General features: G+C 43.0%; 1 protein-coding gene across 1 annotated transcript in view; it reads left to right on the forward strand.

Annotated features, from left to right (window-relative positions):
- The window catches only part of LOC126425017 (histone acetyltransferase Tip60-like), a 138,606-nt gene that overhangs the window by 88,934 nt on the left and 28,666 nt on the right, over positions 1–21,006 (forward strand). The window contains exon 6 of the mRNA XM_050087924.1: positions 9,319–9,402. Within this exon, the coding sequence (XP_049943881.1) occupies positions 9,319–9,402 (84 nt within the window). The remainder of the gene's footprint in view (positions 1–9,318; positions 9,403–21,006) is intronic.

Consider the following 21,006-nt stretch of genomic DNA (forward strand, 5'->3'; position numbering starts at 1 on the left):
TATTGAAAGACCTCTCAGAAAACCCTAAGAACTTCTGGGTGTATGTAAAGGCTGTCAGTGATACTAAAACTGATGTTCAGACATTCACAAATGACACAAGAACAAAAGTGAAGATGGTAAAACAAAAGCAGAAATGCTGTACTCCATTTTCAAATGTTCCTTTGGACAGTAAAATCTAGGAATATTACACCAGTTCAGTTCTCTCACCACTGCAAAGATGAGAGGGGGTGATGAGAAATAGCTGAAATCTCTAAACTTTGATGAAGTTCCACGGCCCAATGTAATTTATAACAGATTATGTACAGAATATGCTGCTGACTTGGCACCCCTTCTAATCTTATCATCATAGATTCCTGGAACAAAAAAACTGCGCCCAGTAGTTGGAAGAAAGCATAGGTCACACCCATCTACAAGAAGGGTAACAACACTAACATCCAAAATCCTCAACATCCAGTCCTTGTAAAATGTGAGAACATGCTGAGCTCAAACATAGTGAGGTCTCTCAGACAGAATGATGTCTTCCACACCACCCAACACTAAGAATGACGGTTCAACCCCATGTCCGGCCATTCTGATTTAGGTTCTCTATGATATCCCTAAATCACTTCAGAGAAATGCTGAGATGGTTCCTTTGAAAGGGCGCGGCTTACTTCCTTCCCCATCCTTTCCTAATCCAATGGGACCGTTGACCTCGTTGTTTGGTGCCCTTCCCGAATCAACCAACCATGCCAACCAGCATGGATACCAAAAGTATCAATAGTATGAAACCCAATTCACGTTTTTCACACACACACACACACACACACACACACACACACACACTTAAAAGTATGCTTCAAGGTAGAATTAGATGCAGTTTTTCATGAGTAAAATATGTGACTGGATTGATGATTTCTTAGTGGAGAGGATGCACCATGTTATTTTAGATGGAGAGTCATCAACAGACGTACAAGTAACTTAAGCCATTCATCAAGGAAGTGCAATATGGCCGTTTGTGTTTATGTTGTATATTAATGACATCACACAATATTAATAAAAATTCCAGATATTTTTCAGCTGATACAACTACCCCTAAGGCAATACTGTCTGAAAAAAGCTACACAAATATTCAGCCACATCTTGCAAGGAGACAGCCCAGCAATCAAGTTTTTGTATTTTTAATATTATTTTATGGTACATTACACAAATGTATGCTAATTAACACATACCTGATCACCATTTTTTTTATGAAAATTTGACATCATCTTGTTTTTAATTGCACGTCATGTGCATTGCAAATACAAATTCTTCATTGCTGATATTTTATAAAAGATTATATAATTTAAAAAATGTTACAAATGTATTAACCATCTTTCATAAAATATCAAATTATAAACTTATATTTGCAAAGAAAATTGTAATTTTGTGTGTAATATGGAATGAAAAACAAGATGAAGTGCATTTTTTTATAAAAGATTGTGGTTAGGTATATGTTAATTAGCATGTATTTGATGAATTTTATATTTAAATGGTGTAGGTATTGGGGAAGGGAGGAGTCTAGCGCATGTTTCAAACCAACGATTCATTAATTACCTGGTTACCATTCTCCATTGTCACTAAATGAGCCATGCAGCCTGGCAGGAAAATTGACTTAATTTCAGCAAATTACAGTTCCTTGGAAATCTTGAAGGTCAATTTTCTCAGGAATTTTTGAGAGTTGCATTGAACTGCTTTGGGAAATTGGTATTTGAGCTCTGAACCTCACGTATGATAAATCTTTAAAAAAATAGTAATAATAATAATAATAATAATAATAATAATAATAATTACAAAATCGAATTGCTAGGTAGTCTTCTTGTTAGTAAGATTCCAAAGTGGTACAGAGATTTGCAACTTAATTAAATGTTCAGAAATGTAAAACAAAAAATAGTAGTTTCCTATAATGACAACGGTAGTGAGCCACAGTTGCAATCGGTAAACTCATACAAACACATGGGTGTAACAATTTCTGAGGATACAAGATGGAATAATTGCTTAGGTTCATCATAGGTAAAGCAGGCGGCAGATTTTAGTTTTATTTGCAGATACTAAGAAAACGCAATGAATTTATAAATGAGACTGCTTACAAAACACTTGTGCAACCGATTCCAGAATATTGCTGAAGTTTATGGGACCCATATCATACAGTATTAGCAGGTACTATTGTCCACCCCCAGTAGCTGAGTGGTCAGCGCGACAGGATGTCAGTCCTAAGGGCCTGGGTTCGATTCCTGGCTGGGTTCAAGATTTTCTCCACTCATGGGACTGGGTGTTGTGTTATCATCATCATCATCATCATTCCATCTCCATCGACGCGCAAGTCGCCGAAGTGGCTTCAAATCGGAAAACTTGCACCTGGCAAATGGTCTACCTGACAGGAGGCCCTAGTGACCCGACATTTATTTAGCAGGTAATATTGAATGTATATAAATAAACAATACAAATATAGTTGCAGGTTTGTTTGACACTTGGGGGAGAGTCACAGATGTGCAGAAAACTGGAACTGGCGGATACTTGAAGACAGACCGCAACTATCCCATGAAAACCTACTAACCAAGTTTTAAGAATGATCATTAAGTGAACTGTGTATCACATCTCTAGGTACCACGAAGACATGTAATCAATAGTTCCTTAGGCACTCCAGTCTCAAAAGGAAGAATTTCAAATATGTGGTACAATGGGAAGTACCCTCAGCCGTGCCCTTCACAGTGCTTTGCAGTCTAGATGTAGATGTTATCTCAGCTGAGAGGATTGTGGAAGCAGGTAAGATAATGGAGAGGGTTTAAAGCAAGAGAGTTGCAGGTGGGGTTGGGGAGGGATAGCAAGTATTTGTCTATATTTGTTTCTCTTCCTCAGGTCACCTGTGTATTGTAGAATAGAGAAGGCTGTTAATGGAAACCTTTCGGTATAGTTTTGCACTGCTTTTTTGCAAGCAAAATGTCTCTTTATGAAATATTATGTGAAGTAGTTTAATTGAAATCTTCTGAGCATCTGTATTACTAAATGACTAATCCGGTGCATTTTTTCTGCATCCAGAGACAACAAAACTTGATTTTCAGTAATTTGCATAATTATTGACCAAATTCAAAAATTTAAAATACTGCCATAATCTACTTATTAAGAAGTACAATCTTATGTTGCAGGTTTAACCCAGTAAACCAAATATTAGAGATAGAAAATATTTGTGTGTCTCAAGGCAGCAAAACTTAGGTGCACAAATCACCGAGATAATGTTCATCCAGTATTTGAGAACGAAAGCACTTCGCAGCTTCCATCAAACTTTACAAATAATTTCAAACCTTTATGAAACTTTTTCTTGCTGACACCACCACAAAATAATGAAAGGAAAAATTTGATCCCTTGCTACATTTTGACTCTGTGCAGTCAGACTTCAGTATCAGGCATGACATTTCAGTATCTTACTTCATTACTACTACTATCTTTATTTGTTACACAATATGCTGACAGTATCTTCATATACCAACCAAATGCAGCAGCAAAATTGTATCATTGTACAACATATAGTGTGGGGCATAAAATGTCATAAATATTGAGATTCTTAAAAGACTGACTTAAAACAGACTACACATTACCCATACTAAATATACCCAGCATTTGATTATAATAGTACTTAGTGACTTCCAAGAAACTTGAAACATAATTTCATCCTTTTTCCAAACTTTTTCTTGTTTCGTATTTAGCATAAAATATTTAAGTAAAACCAAACAATGGAAAATGCAGGATGGAATGTAACAATATAATGAAAAGGATAGCTGCTACTCACCAGATAGCAGAGATTCTGAGTCGCAGAAACACACAATAAGAAATTAGTCAAAAATAGACAACACGCGCAAGTGTGTGCGTGAAAACACACACACACACACACACACACACACACACACACACACACATGCGCGCGCGCGCGCGAGACCACAGTCTCTGGCAGATGGAGCCAGACTGCAAGCAGCAGCACATTATGAGAGAGGCACTTGGGGTGGGGGTAAGGAGGAGGCCGGTGTGGGAAGGGAGAAGGATAGTAGGGTAGCGGCGGGGTATGGTGAAGTACTGCTGGGAGCATGCAGGAAAGAGTTGTAGAGTAGGGCAGCTAGGTGCGGTTGGGTGGTCAGACGGAGGGGCAAGGAGGGGGGTAGCAGAAAAGGAGAGAAGCAAAAAAGATTGGGTATGTTGGTGGCGTACAGGATTTTGTAGTGCTGGAATGGGACTAGGGAAGGGGCTAGATGGATAAGGACAAAGACTAACAAAGGTGGAGGCTAAGAGGGTTACAGGAACTTAAAATATATCCTACCCAGTTGCCTCTCCTACCATACGCTGCTGCTTGCAGTCTGGCTCCAGCTGCCAGAGACTATGGTTTTGTGTGTGTGTGTGTGGGGGGGCTATTTTTGACAAAGGCCTTGTTGTCTGAAAGCTAACTTTATGACAGTCTTTTTGTTGTGCCTTTCTGCAACTCAGCATCTCCACTATTTGGTGAGTAGCAACTATCCTTTTCATTGGATTGTAATATTTAAGTAGAGTAATCTGGCATTTGAAGCAGTTTTATACATGGCAGTTTTTTTAAGATTGGGTGTGGGGTTTTTACTAGTATAGAACTAAATGGGGAGATGACTTTAGAAGTGGAAGTAACATTGAGACATATCATGCAAAATCATCAGATGCAAAAGTAATTTCAGGAGTAACCCAGAGGGCTACTACTGTTCACGAAATGTAGAAATGATGTGGTGAATGATAATGGAAATTCTGTAGGGAAGCTTATAGATGATGGTGTTGTGTATAGGAAAGTTGCATTGCCAGACAACTACACTGAAATACAGAAAGGCCTGCAAGGTCTAACAGTTCAATCTCGCCATGGATAAATGTGCTGCAGTACATAAATAGGTGGAAAGAATCATTCTTTTTCAATTACTTGATGGGCAGTCAATCACTGAAACAGTAACAACTGTAAAATATCTAGGAGTGTTCATCTTGAGCGATCTGTGAGAAAAACCACATGAAATTAATTGTTAGAAAAGCAGCCGCCAAGCTGAAATGTGTTGTAATAGCACTAAGGAAACGAGATTTGTCTATGAAAGATGAGACACACATTTGTCACTGCTTTTCTCATCAAACCACAGTGGCATGCACTACAAGAGATGTGTTGCGCATCGTGAAGAGGGCTACTGTTACAAATCTGAGAGTTTACAATGAGTTCAGCAACATATTACTTCCTATCAAATTCATCAGTGAAATAATTCCGCTACAAAAATTGGAGAAATCACACTTTATGTGAAGCCTCACTGACAATCGTTCTCGCAAGTATTATTTGTGAGCGGAACGGAGATGTGACGAAATAGATCAGTAGATTGATAAGCTAAAAGTGTGCATCAAGACTATGATCGTATCTGAATCAAATTACAGCATGTACACGAGGGTGGTTTGATGAGTCTGGTAAAAAAACAAAAAAAAATGTTTCATAAACAACTCACCTAACGTCTCGATGTAGTCTCCTTTGAGGAAATACATTTACCCAAGTAATCATCCAGCTGTTTTGTCCCATCGAAAAATAGGTTCTGTCAAACTGCAAAATCCTCGTTGACTTCAGCTATCACTTCCTCATTTGATGAAAATTTCTTCACGACAGGCCAAAGTTTCAAGTTAAGAACAGGAAAATGTTACTTGGTGCTAAGTCTGCTGAATAGGGTGGATGAGGAACCAGTTCAAAGCCTAGTTCATACACTCTTGCCACTGCTATCGCTGATGTGTGGGAAGTGCATTATCTTGGTGGAAGAGCAATTTTTTGCGTGCCAACTTCGATCTTCTTTTAGCCAATGCAAGTTTCAAATTATTCAACAATGAAGCATAATAATGTCCAGTTACGGTTCTGTCTTTCTCCAAGTAATCTATGAGGATTATTCCTTGAGAATCCAAAAAAAGTGGACATCACCTTACCAACTGACAAAATAATCTTTGCCTATTGGATGCACTCTTTTTGACTACACTGATTGCTATTAAATACCATTGGACATTGTGTTGAAATGTTGTGCCAGATGCACCATTGGTTGACTGTGAGCAATCATGGCACCCACCTTGCGTGAGCTTCCTTCTTCATAGCCTATTCTCCATGCAGAATATTATGTACTCGCTCAGTTGAGATGCCTACTGTGTCAGCAGTCTCAAAAATTTTTATTCATCAGTCTTGCATTATCGTGCCATGCATTTTGTCAGTGGTTTCCTTCATGATAACCTCAATTGAATTGTCAGGGCAGAGTTCATCTTTGGTGTTTGTCCGAGCATGTTTAAATTCATTAATCCAAAAGCAAATGCAATTCAAAGGGACCATGATGGTGCAGACTATGCATGAACTTATCCAATTCTTTTTTAATTTGTGTGGCAGTCCAACAGTTCAGATGAAAATGTTTAGTAACAGCACAAAACTTGGTTTTCTCCTTTTTCAATCGCAGTTGACTCACTGACCAATTCAGGTGGCTGTCAACAATGAACTGTTTGTTGTATGTTGTTGAAATTCTTATCCTTTGAATAATCGAGCTCACCAACCGTGGAGACACAGCAAAAATGTTCCATTCTTTCATGGAAATTTGCCAGGGTAATTATAAACCCCATGATACATTTCAAAAAATCACAGATATATGACCCGTAACAAATGGTACAGTATATGAATGACAAACTCCTAATGCTTCCCCCTCCCCAATAATGTTTATAAATGTTGTGTGTTAAACCTTCACAACATGGCCCACATATAGTCGGTAGTCCAGTTCTGCTCATACCCGGCCCAGGATATCAGGAATGATGCTAAGAACAGCTGCTGCAATGCCTTGTCACAAGTTTTCGAGATTCTGTCATTTAGATTAGACTGATTTATCGTGTAACTGAAATTTAATGGATTCCTTTTAGCACTTGTGTGGATGACTCCCACTTTCATTATTTAGGGTCAGTTGCCAATTTTTGCACATTTCAGATATCTTTTCTAAATTGTTTTGTAATTTGTTTTGATCTTCTGATGAGTGTACTAGACAATAAACGACAGCATCATCTGCAAAAAACTTAAGATGGCTGCTCAGATTGTCTCTTAATCATTTATATAGATAAGGAAGAGCAGAGGGCCTAAAATGCTACCTTGGGGAACACCAGAAATCACTTCTGTTTTACACAATGACTTGCCATCAGTTACTGTGAACTGACAGGAAATCACAAATCCAGTCGCAGAAATGAGACCATATTCCATAAGAATGCAATTTCACTACAAGCCGCTTGTGTGGTACAGTGTCAAAAGCCTTCTGGAAATCTAGAAATACGGTATAAATTTGAAATCCCTTGTCAGTAGCACTCAACACTTCTGTGTATGTAAAGAGCTAGTTGTGTTTCACAGGAATAACATTTTCTAAATCTGTGTTGTCTGTGCGTCAATAGACTGTTCTCTTTGAGATAATTCAAAATGTTCGAATGCAATATATGTTCCAAAATCCTGCTGCATATCGCCATTAATGATATGGGCCTGTAATTTTGTGGATTACTTCTAATATCTTTGTTGAGTATTGGTGTGACCTGTGCAGATTTCCAGTCTTTGGATACGGATCTTTCGTTGATCAAGCGTTTGTATATGATTACTAAGTGTGCTATTGTATCCGAATACTCTGGAAGGAACCTAATTGGTGGACAGCCGGGACCAGAAGACTTGCTTTTATTAAGTGGTTTAAGTTGCTTCACTACTCCGAGCATATCTAATTCTACGTTACTCGTATTGATTCAAATTCTTCGTCTTATTTGATGAATGAATTTCGAAAGGCTATGTTTAGTGACACTGCTTTTGCAACACTGTTGTCAGTAGTATTTACATTGCTATCGCGCAGAGAAGGCGTTGACTGTGTCTTGCCACTAGCATACTGTACATACATCCAGAATCTCTTTGGATGTTCTGCCAGGTCTCGAGATACAGTTTTGTTGTGGAAACCATTGTACAAAGGATTTTTCACACAGCTGGTTGAGCAATGATCAACTCTGCACTAGTTCGATAAGTAGTCTTCTAAGGGACTTTGCAACATCACATCCCTCACACGGTCCACTGCATGTTTTGATGCACCCATTCAGCCCGAACATTTAGTGTCGCACAGGCAATTGTTGTCCTCAGATTTCTTGTACTGCATCTCTGTTGTTGTAAACTTGTAGTGTCTTCTGAAACTTTCAACCGGACGCTCTTTTCACACCCATTACCAATTGACGACGGGCGAGTTCTAGCTCATCATACGCTTTTCCTGCCTTGTTTGCTGTCTTTTTTCTCATCAACTACAGTTGGTGGCATCTCTCTCTGCAGTTTTCCAAACTAATTTACTGGCACCATGTAAAAAGAAAAAAAAATTGAGAGTTTCTCATTCCTGTACTGCATCATTTGCTATGCTATGTTTAGCCATTTACCTATACTGGTGTTTTAAAATGTTTAATTTGCTTTATAATTAACCCATGTATAAAACACCGTCTTACCATCAGCTGTTATAGAACTATTAAGGTTGTATTGCTGTGTATGTTGTCTTGAGTGTTGTATATTACCACATTTTTTACTTGATGGTTGCAGTTATCTTTTAAAATTTTGTGAGTCAGAATTAGTTAGTGCAAATGAAAAACAAATATGAAAAGAATGTGTATTTAACAAACAAGAATACTTAATGGAAGTGCTATAAAGTAATACTGGATTTTTACTTTGTTAGCTATAATGGAATACTACAGTCGCAAAACAGCCTTTACCAGACACACACATTAACACAAAAATTACAGTTAAGTGTTCAACATGCATGCTGAAGTGCACATTACAGATACATTTAGCAGAGTGATGCTTTTGGCTGGCACATCAGGATACATTTTCTATTGCAACTACATACCACCTCACCATCCACTTTGTTTTGTACACCGTTCCCTAATGAGAGAAAAATCAGTATTTTATTATTAAAGTATTACATTGCTTTCATATATTGAAAAATTGTTGCTCAGCAACAGAGTTACAATTTGGAGCTTATTTTCTTTTTAGAATTTAACGTTTTACATATCTTGGCTGAAAATTTTGAAAGATGTCATGTTATATTTGGGAGATAAAATCTCAAAACTTTTAGAATATCTTTATTTTATTTGTTTGACTGTGATGCAACATAAACTCATGAGCTATTGAATTACATGAATGTGTGAGATTTTGTGTGCATCCACTGTGTTGTGTGGGTGGTTGGCAGACAGGGATCTACATTTTTGTGTGTCTTTATGATTGTAGTTATATTATAACAAATTGTTATCTGTCTCTTTCAGGAAATGGTTAACCTGCCTTGCATATACATATGCGAATTCTGCCTAAAATATAGAAAAAGTAGGAAATGTCTTAGGAGGCACTTGGTAAGTTTCAAACCACCGTTTTGTCATTTATATAGTTTTGATAAATATCTCAGTGATATTGGTTATGTGGCTGTGCCGCTATTGTACTGAAACTCCCTCCCGCCATTATTCACAATCTAGAACATAAGCAGGCCCAAAATACAGTCATGAGCTGTCCTCCAAGAGCGTTAGTCCCAAAGAAGCATCAGGCCTTTCCATAGGCCCTACCTTTTGCTCCACTCCCGAATTCGATCGTGCTTGACTTATTAAAGATCTCTCCTCTCCCAGTCTCTACATTGGAGACACTTCTTTGCCACCATCCCTACCAATTGTGCTCAACCCAAAATTAATACTGAACACTGCCTGACTCAGTTCACTCATCCATCCAATCGTGATCCACCCACACTGCGCCCCAAATCACCCCTTGTTAACCTTCCAGAATTTCTTAACCTCAAACCTTGCCTCACAATCATTTCCGAAACCCCTCAACATGGAAACCAACCTTGCATCAGCAGAAAGAATCGCAATCCACCACCTAAAACCTGATCCCAACCTTATAATCCTACCTACTGACAAAGGCTCTGCCACAATGGTTTGGAACTGCAGTGATTACCTGGCAGAGAGAGTCTGCCGGCTGTTACATCCATCCGCATAAAAACCCTGCCACAGTGACTCCATTCCAGAAATCCAACAGGATGCTCCTCATGTCATTACTCCCTCTATACTGTAGTCCCCAATGCCTATGGACTTGACTCTATTGAATACCACCTTTCCAAATGCCTGACTGACTACAGATTTACAAAGTCCTTCCTGGTCACCATGATCAGCTATATCCTCACCCACAATTTCTTTTCCTTTGAAGGCATAACTAAACAAATCCATGGTACATCAGTGGGCACAAGCATGGTACCATCCTATGCCTCCCTATTCATGGCCCTTCTACAGGAATTCTTACTAACCACACAGAATCCCATACCCTCCACCAGGCTCAGATTCATTAATGAGAGCTTTGTGATTTGTTCCGAGCATGAGAACACCCTATACGCATTCCTCCAGAACCTCAACATCTTCTCTGTTCAATTTACCTGGTCCTCCTCATACCAACGAGCCACCTTCCTAGATGTTGACCTTCATCTCAAAGATGGCTACTTCAGTACCTCCGGCAAATATCATACTTAACAACAACCAGCAGTACCTCCACTTCAACAGCTGCACCCATTCCATTCCAGGAAGTCCCTTCCATACAGCCAAGCCACCTGTAGTTATAGCATCTGTAGGGATGGGCAGTCCCTCTCCAAATACTTCACCCGTTTGGTTAAGTATTTCATAGATTGAAATTATCCTCTCAACCTTGTACAGGAATATATCTCCTATGCCTTGTCTCTCCAGTCACCTACCACCTCCAACATTCTCACTGTCTGTCTACAAGGAAGCTCACTCCCCTTGTAACCCAGTACCACCCAGGACAGGAGCAACTGAATCATATTCTCCACCAGGGTTTCAACCACCTTATATTGTGCCCTTACATAAGGAATATCCTACACACTATCCTCCCCATCCCTTCCAATTGGTATTCCACCCACCAAACCTATGCAATATCCTTGTCCATCCTACATCTACATCTATACTCCGCGAGCCACCTTACGGTGTGTGGCGGAGGGTACTTATTGTACCACTATCTGATCCCCCCTTCCCTGTTCCATTCACGAATTGTGCGTGGGAAGAACGACTGCTTGTAAGTCTCCGTGTTTGCTCTAATTTCTCGGATCTTTTCGTTGTGATCATTACGCGAGATATATGTGGGCGGTAGTAATATGTTGCCCATCTCTTCCCGGAATGTGCTCTCTCGTAATTTCGATAATAAACCTCTCCGTATTGCGTAACGCCTTTCTTGAAGTGTCCGCCACTGGAGCTTGTTCAGCATCTCCGTAATGCTCTCGCGCTGACTAAATGTCCCCATGACGAATCGCGCTGCTTTTCGCTGGATCATGTCTATCTCTTCTATTAATCCAACCTGGTAAGGGTCCCATACTGATGAGCAATACTCAAGAATCGGACGAACAAGCGTTTTGTAAGCTACTTCTTTCGTCGATGAGTCACATTTTCTTAGAATTCTTCCTATGAATCTCAACCTGGCGCCTGCTTTTCCCTCTATTTGTTTTATGTGATCATTCCACTTCAGATCGCTCCGGATAGTAACTCCTAAGTATTTTACGGTCGTTACCGCTTCCAATGATTTACTACCTATGGCATAATTGTACTGGAATGGATTTCTGCCCCTATGTATGCGCATTATATTACATTTATCTACGTTTAGGGAAAGCTGCCAGCTGTCGCACCATGCATTAATCCTCTGCAGGTCCTCCTGGAGTACGTACGAGTCTTCTGATGTTGCTACTTTCTTGTAGACAACCGTGTCATCTGCAAATAGCCTCACGGAGCTACCGATGTTGTCAACTAAGTCATTTATGTATATTTTAAACAATAAAGGTCCTATCACGCTTCCCTGCGGTACTCCCGAAATTAGCTCTACATCTGCAGATTTTGAACCGTTAAGAATGACATGTTGTGTTCTTTCTTCTAGGAAATCCTGAATCCAATCACAAACCTGGTCCGATATTCCGTAAGCTCGTATTTTTTTCACTAAACGTAAGTGCGGAACCGTATCAAATGCCTTCCTGAAGTCCAGGAATACGGCATCAATCTGCTCGCCAGTGTCTACGGCACTGTGAATTTCTTGGGCAAATAGGGCGAGCTGAGTTTCACATGATCTCTGTTTGCGGAATCCATGTTGGTTATGATGAAGGAGATTTGTATTATCTAAGAACGTCATAATACGAGAACACAAAACATGTTCCATTATTCTACAACAGATTGACGTAAGCGAAATAGGCCTATAATTATTCGCATCTGATTTATGACCCTTCTTGAAAATGGGAACGACCTGCGCTTTCTTCCAGTCGCTAGGTACTTTACGTTCTTCCAGCGATCTACGATAAATTGCTGATAGAAAGGGGGCAAGTTCTTTAGCATAATCACTGTAGAATCTTAAGGGTATCTCGTCTGGTCCGGATGCTTTTCCGCTACTAAGTGATAGCAGTTGTTTTTCAATTCCGATATCGTTTATTTCAATATTTTCCATTTTGGCGTCCGTGCGATGGCTGAAGTCAGGGACCGTGTTACGATTTTCCGCAGTGAAACAGTTTCGGAACACTGAATTCAGTATTTCTGCCTTTCTTCGGTCGTCTTCTGTTTCGGTGCCATCGTGGTCAACGAGTGACTGAATAGGGGATTTAGATCCGCTTACCGATTTTACATATGACCAAAACTTTTTAGGGTTCTTGTTTAGATTGTTTGCCAATGTTTTATGTCCGAATTCGTTGAATGCTTCTCTCATTGCTCTCTTTACGCTCTTTTTCGCTTCGTTCAGCTTTTCCTTATCAGCTATGATTCGACTACTCTTAAACCTATGATGAAGCTTTCTTTGTTTCCGTAGTACCTTTCGTACATGATTGTTATACCGCGGTGGATCTTTCCCCTCGCTTTGGATCTTAGTCGGTACGAACTTATCTAAGGCGTACTGGACGATGTTTCTGAATTTTTTCCATTTTTGTTCCACATCCTCTTCCTCAGAAATGAACGTTTGATGGTGGTCACTCAGATATTCTGCGATTTGTGCCCTATCACTCTTGTTAAGCAAATATATTTTCCTTCCTTTCTTGGCATTTCTTATTACACTTGTAGTCATTGATGCAACCACTGACTTATGATCACTGATACCCTCTTCTACTTTCTAGATGTAGGTAGATCCCTGTTCCACCCTTACTCCACACCTGCTCCCAATGCATTGCCTCATAGCTCATATCTCTGTGGGAGACCTAGAGGCAAGACCTGTCCCATAAATCCTTCCACCATCACCTGCTCCAATCTGGTCACAGGCATCTCCTATCCCATCAAAGGCAGGAATAGCTGTGAAAGCAGACATGTGATCTGCAAACTAAGTTGCAATCACTGTAATGCTTTCTACATGGACATGACAACTAACATATTGTCCACACGAATATGCACTGACAAACTGTGGCCAAGAGACAGCTGACCACCTGATTGCTAAACATGCTGCCCAACACATTGTTCATCATTTCAGTGACTGCTTCACAGCCAGCACCATCAGGATCCTTCCTACCAACACCAGATTTTCTGAATTGTGCAGGTGGTAACTCTCCCTGCAGTATATTCTGTGTTCCTGTTTACGCCCATGGCCCCAATCGTCAATAGTCCTTGTCCTCTGCCCACCTGTCCATTCCCAGCTCACACTCGAGCACTACACAGTCTTCTGATCCATCAATGCGTCCACTAGTCTTTTTCCCCTCCTCCAGTTATCTCCTCTTCTGGTTCCCTCTCACCCCCAAACATCCCAACTGCTCCCAGCAGCCCTACCCTGTCCCCACCACATCCTTGCACACTATCAGAAGCAGCTCTTCACTTTCACCAACCCCTACCCTGCTATTCCTGCCCAACACCACTTCCCTATCCTCAGTACCCATGCCAGATTGCTACTCCCATAGGTGCGGCCATAGTGACCAGAGACTGTGTGTGTGTGCATGTGCGTGTGCGCGTTTTACACACTGACCCTAAAAACTTACCACTATTCAAATATTTGCCTATTAAAGAAAATGCTGTAATTAATCAGGGCAACAATTGAGCCGACCAAGGAAGTGGTGCTCTTGTCACAGACCCCTAGTACTCTTAAAACAGTAAGGGATGTTAGGTAAGAAAATAAATTGATCTGCTACTGAATATTTACTTAGTAATATGAATTTAAAGATGGAAGGAACTGGAGCTTAAGCTACTGAATGACTTACTGATACCAAAACACAGTGTATGTGCCAAAACAATGCTCAAATTTGAAGTCATGCTACAATCTTTTGCGTAAATACTCTCTACTATACACGAACTTCACCTAACATCAGCTTATATTAATTGTCACTACACCCAAGTTTTTGCAAAATATTAAATACAGAGTCAGTAAATTTACTTTGAATGCGGGGAGAAGCTTTGTGAAAATAATCTCTTGCTGCAAACTAATTTAATAAAACAAAATCATTTCTGATAAACATCATCATGATCTGAGTACTACATAAGGAAATCAACAGCTTGAATATCCAATAGAAACAAAATACTCTTACAATGCCAACCTTCAGTTGCTAATTATGCAGCGTAATACTTTTTGTTCTGAGTATTCACTGAAAAGGTATGGCTGCAGTTATATTGTTTTCATAAAGCTTACGCCACATTTAAAATACCAAAAGACATTTTCTGCTTTAATCTGTAGACATTCTGTTAAATGTAATTCCTTCAGCAGCAATTGATATTTATGTAGGTAACTAATCATTGACTGTTTTGCTCAGTATAATTTTTAATTAAGGCTCTCTCAGGTTAGATGAAAATGAAAAGCTAAAATAAAAATCCCACGGCAAATATCTTTCACAGTTAATGCAAATATTTATTCCTTAACAGAAGAGACACTTTTAAGGAAACATATAGAATTAGTCTAACCATTTAGTTTTACACACAATATAAGTTTCATTGGCAGCATGACCATGGATCATTTTCATAGTTCATACAGAGAAAAGTCTGATGTCATAGTACTTCTGCACCATTGTACATTTCCTTTCAACAATTAAATATTTGCCTTTCCTCTTGCACTACTAGTAAATACATCTATCTACATCGTGACTTTGACCCAAAATTACATGACTTTGACCCAAAATATTTCTTCCTTCAAATGTATATCTTCTGGTCACTTAAATACTGTCCTGGATCGAAAATGTTTGGAAGTTCACTACTTTATTCACCACTAAATACCTTAAGAATCTGTTGGAAAATGTTTTTTCAGCAAGCAAGAGTTCTTCACTAGTTTTTTAAAAGTGACTTTATGTTCAATGAGTTACTATTTCCACATGTGCAGTACCATGAATAATGTCAGTGTGATACTGCCATTATTCATGGTACTGCACATATTGCGTTCACAGTTAAATGTCCAAACACAAGCACTATACTAGCAAGTAATCAGCACTGTCTTTGCATGCATTAACAAGTAGCATGTTAAGATAATTAGAAAACTGTTCAGTCTTTCTCCATGCAGTGTTAATTTATAATAGTAGCTCACTCCCGTTCCTGTTCTCTTACTCCATGTTGATCGTACTCATGCATTACTACTATTTCATTTTCTGTTGATAATTCTGGTCTCAGCTGATCATAAATCTTGGTCTTCCTGCCCCTATACTTTAGTAATTCCCACTATTAAGAACTTCAACCCATCCATTTCTCTTTCTGAGTTGTCTAACCTACCTGCTCTATAAGAGACCTCACTTTACACGCTCTACCCTCAGACATCAGATTCGTCTCATACAATAACATCCTCCTGAGTAGTCCCCACCAGGAGATCTGAATGCGGGGACTATTTTTCCTCCAGAAGATTTTACATCGTTAAACCATACAGTAAAGTCGCATGTTCGTGGGAAATATAACCGCTCTAGTTTCCCGTTTGTTTTTTTTTTCCAGCCATTCGCTGCACCATTGTAATGTGGCCATATTGGATAATGTTACAGTGCCATATGTTAGCCTGTCCTCTGCACAGATACTCCTTTGATGTGTTTACACCTACTGTATAGCTGTTTGTATCGTTGACGCACACAAGCCACTCCACCATGGCAAAGTCTGTGGTTTGTGATGGAAAATAAAATGTAATATTCCTTAATAAAGGAAGGAACCCATTTGTTAGTGCATGGTTGGGCAGCTTGACAATGTTTTCATGTATCTGTGTGTGAAGTATTTATTTACCATCTAACATAAAGATCCTCGTAGCATTTGGTATTATCGACAGTCGTTAGGTAAGTAAATAGAAAAGTCCTAAATGCAGCTGTGAAAAGATATAGTTGATGTTTTGCAGTGCACATATAAGTTCTGTAGCTATCATTCTCAAGATTACCATCATTCTTGGTCAGAGAAAATTACTGTAACTTAGGCAGTATATGTGATCTGGCACTTTACATTTGCATCCCCCCCTCCCCCCACCCACCCACACCCACCCACACACACAACCAGGAGTTCCAGGCACTGGTTCAAACTTCTCTCCAAAATCGTTTAACGGCACTCAGGTTGCAATGGGCAGACAATATGCTAGCTAACCCTTTCTCACTCACAGCAGATAGTGCACTTCTATTAAGACACCAGTCTTGCACTGGCACCTCTGCATCATTATGCTACAGTGTAAAGTTGGGCTTACCTTAATGAACACCACACACCTTGTCAGTAATTCTCTTTACATACTCTAAACTAAACTCCGTCCGAACAGGTCTCAAAAGATCCAACGGCACTGACCGACCGCTGTGTCGTCCACAACTAGGAGCGTCACTGGATGCGGATGTGGTGGGCCATGTGGGCTGCACATTGCTCTCCCCGCTGTATGTCAGTTTATGAGACCGGAGTCACTACTTCTCAGTCAAGTAGCTCCCCAGTTTGCCTCACAAGGGCTGAGTGCACCCTGCTTGCCAACAGAACTTGGCAGACAGGATGGTCACCCATCCTAGTGCTAGCCAAGACCGGCAGTGCTTAACTTTGGTGACCTGACGGGAACCGGTGTTACCACTGCGACCAGACTGTTGACCCACATTACTTTCGTTCATGGAAAAATTTGGTACTGGAAACATCAACCAGTCATGTAATTTCAGATCGGTTGACTGCTGTTAGAAAACCGTTGTCTCGGTGGTGGCATGTGGCCAAAGAAACTGTTACACCTGCCTAATATTGTGTAGCGCCCCTGCAAACATACAGAAATGCTGCAATACAACGTGGCGTGGACTCGACTAATGTATAAAGTAGTGCTGGAGGGAACTGACACCATCAATCCTGTAGGGCTCTCCATGAATCCGTAGGAGTATGAGGAGTTGGAATCTCTTCTGACCAGCATGTTGCAAGGCATCCCAGATATGCTCAATAATGTTCATGTCTGGGGAGTCTGGTACCCAGCGGGAGTGTTTAAACTCAGAAGAATGCTCCTGGAGTCACTCTTTAGCAATTCTGAACATGTGGGGTGTTGCATTGTTCTGTTTGAATTGTCCAAATCTGTCAGAATGCACAGTGGACATGAATTGATGCACGTGATTAGACAGGATGCTTACGTACGTGTCTCCTGTCAGAGTCATATCTAGACGTATCATGGGTCCTGTATCACACCAACTGCACATGCCTCACTCTATTACAGAGCCTCCACCAGTGTGAACAATCCGCTGCTGACATGCAGGCTCTAAGGATTCATGAGGTCATCTCCATACCCGTACATGTCCATCCACTTGATACAGTTTGAAACGAGACTCATCCGATCAGGTGACATGTTTCCAGTCAACAGTCCAATGTCGTTGACGGGCCCAGGCGAGGCGTAAAGCTTTCTGTCGTGCAGTGATCAAGGGTACACGAGTGGACCTTCATCTCCGAAAGCCCATATCGATGATGTTTTGTTGAATGGTTCGCATGCTGACACTTGTTGATGCCCCAGGATTGAAATCTGCAGCAATTTGCGGAACGGTTGCATTTCATCGCTACCTCGGAGATGGTGTGTCCCATTGCTCGTACACCAACGATAATACTATGTTCAGACTCACTTAAATGTCAATAAACTGCCATTGTAGCAGCAGTAACCAATCTAACAATTGTACCTGACACTTGTTGTCTTAGATAGGCATTACCGACCGAAGCACCGTATTCTGCATGTTTACGTATCTCTGTATTTGAATACTCATGCCTATTTCAGTTTCTTTGGTGCTGCAGTGTATATACACAGTGCAAAAAGTATTCCTTTTTGAAAGAACCGTAATTGTGTCCCATTGCAATATTTAAGTTTGAAATTTGGCCCAAAAGTGTCTGCAGCCTTTCTCTGTAATGGTGTTAAAGCGTGTTGCCCAATGTCACCCTCAGGATGAGTGACGCTTGGAACGGCAAGGTGTCAAAACAAAGGCCACAGCTCAGAAATTTGTGTTAGCTGTTAGGTGTGTTAATGATGTCTGACACCCTCGCAGCTGAGATATCGGTCCCCAGGTGCCAGAGCAGCTACGAGGCACCAGCCAGCTGAATGGTCATAAAAGTCTCCGATGGGTACAGATTTAATGTTCTCATCAAAGGTGTGTGGGTAGGAATGAGGCTGTTGCCAAAATGGGGGTGGGCATCTTACAGGGACACATTACAATTTTTTTTCACACAAATGCCAATGTTGCACATGTCTGTCACAGGAGGTGCAAAACTAGAAGCCTGAAAAAGCATAAACACCCTTTTAAAAAATACTAAACTCCATCTGAACAGACCTTCAAAGGCTGCCGTGTCATCCACAGCCCATAGGTGTCTCTGGATGCGGATATGGAGGGGCATGTGGTCAGCACACCGCTCTCCTGGTCATTGTCAGTTTTCGTGACCGGAGCCGCTACTTCTCATTAAAGTAGCTCCTCAATTTGCCTCATAAGGGCTGAGTGCACCCTGCTTGCCAACAGCGCTCAGCAGACCGGACAGTCACCCATCCAAATGCTAGCCAAGTCCAACAGCACTTAGCTTCGGTGATCTGATGGCAAGTAGTGTTACCACTGTGATAATGCTGTCGGCCCTCTTTACATACTGTGGTACACTGATAGTTTTGTTTTGTCCAGTCCAATAAATAATTCGGTAATATGAAGATAGGTCACTACTTTGAAAATTGGAAAAGTGGTGATCAATGAGCCTTAAGCATTAAAAGGGTTTCTAGTGGTTTGGTATTCAAACAAAGTTGTTCTTCAAAGCCTGCCCCCCCCCCCCCTCTCTCTCTCTCTCTCTCTCTCTCTCTCTCTCTCTCTCTCTCTCTCTCTCTCTCTCCCCCCCCCTCTCTCTCCCTCTCCCCCCTTCCCCCCTCTCTCTCTCACCCCCCCTCTCTCTCCCTCTCCCCCCTTCCCCCCTCTCTCTCTCACCCCCCCTCTCTCTCCCTCTCCCCCCTTCCCCCCTCTCTCTCTCGCCCCTCTCTCTCTCGCCCCCCTCTCTCTCGCCCCCCTCTCTCTCGCCCCCCCCCTCTCTCTCGCCCCCCTCTCTCTCGCCCCCCTCTCTCTCGCCCCCCTCTCTCTCGCCCCCCTCTCTCTCGCCCCCCTCTCTCTCGCCCCCCTCTCTCTCGCCCCCCTCTCTCTCGCCCCCCTCTCTCTCGCCACCCTCTCTCTCGCCCCCCTCTCTCTCGCCCCCCTCTCTCTCGCCCCCCTCTCTCTCGCCCCCCTCTCTCTCGCCCCCCTCTCTCTCGCCCCCCCCTCTCTCTCGCCCCCCCTCTCTCTCGCCCCCCCCTCTCTCTCGCCACCCCCTCTCTCTCGCCACCCCCTCTCTCTCGCCACCCCCTCTCTCTCGCCACCCCCTCTCTCTCGCCCCCCTCTCTCTCGCCCCCCTCTCTCTCGCCCCCCTCTCTCTCGCCCCCCTCTCTCTCGCCCCCCTCTCTCTCGCCCCCCTCTCTCTCGCCCACCCTCTCTCTCGCCCACCCTCTCTCTCGCCCACCCTCTCTCTCGCCCACCCTCTCTCTCGCCCACCCTCTCTCTCGCCCACCCTCTCTCTCGCCCACCCTCTCTCTCGCCCACCCTCTCTCTCGCCCCCCCTCTCTCTCGCCCCCCTCTCTCTCGCCCCCCTCTCTCTCGCCCCCCTCTCTCTCGCCCCCCCTCTCTCTCGCCCCCCTCTCTCTCGCCCACCCTCTCTCTCGCCCACCCTCTCTCTCGCCCACCCTCACTCTCGCCCACCCTCACTCTCGCCCACCCTCACTCTCGCCCCCCCCTCTCTCTCGCCCCCCCCTCTCTCTCGCCCCCCCCTCTCTCCCGCCCCCCCTCTCTCCCGCCCCCCTCTCTCTCACCCCCCTCTCTCTCGCCCCCCCTCTCTCTCGCCCCCCCCTCTCTCTCGCCCCCCCCCCTCTCTCTCTCTCGCCCGCCCTCTCTCTCTCTCTCTAGCCCGCCCCCTCTCCCTCTCGCCCGCCCTCTCTCTCTAGCCCGCCCCCTCTCCCTCTCGCCCGCCCTCTCTCCCTCTCGCCCGCCCTCTCTCCCTCTCGCCCGCCCTCTCTCCCTCTCGCCCGCCCTCTCTCCCTCTCGCCCGCCCTCTCTCCCTCTCGCCCGCCCTCTCTCCCTCTCGCCCGCCCTCTCTCCCTCTCGCCCGCCCTCTCTCCCTCTCGCCCGCCCTCTCTCCCTCTCGCCCGCCCTCTCTCCCTCTCGCCCGCCCTCTCTCTCGCCCCCCTCTCTCGCTCGCCCCCCCCCCCCTCTCTCTCTCTCTCTCTCTCTCTCTCTCTCTCTCTCTCTCTCTCTCTCTCTCTCTCTCTCTCTCTCTCTCTCCCCGCCCCCCCCTCTCTCTCTCTCTCGCCCCGCCCCCTCTCTCTCTCTCTAGCCCGCCACCTCTCTCTCTCTCTCTAGCCCGCCCCCTCTCTCTCTCTCTCTAGCCCTCCCCCTCTCTCTCTCTCTCTCTCTCTAGCCCTCCCCCTCTCTCTCTCTCTCTCTAGCCCACCCTCTTTCCCTCTCGCCCGCCCTCTTTCCCTCTCGCCCGCCCTCTTTCCCTCTCGCCCGCCCTCTTTCCCTCTCGCCCGCCCTCTTTCCC

This window comes from Schistocerca serialis, chromosome 10, assembly GCF_023864345.2.
Source record: "Schistocerca serialis cubense isolate TAMUIC-IGC-003099 chromosome 10, iqSchSeri2.2, whole genome shotgun sequence".
Classification (NCBI taxonomy): domain Eukaryota; kingdom Metazoa; phylum Arthropoda; class Insecta; order Orthoptera; family Acrididae; genus Schistocerca; species Schistocerca serialis.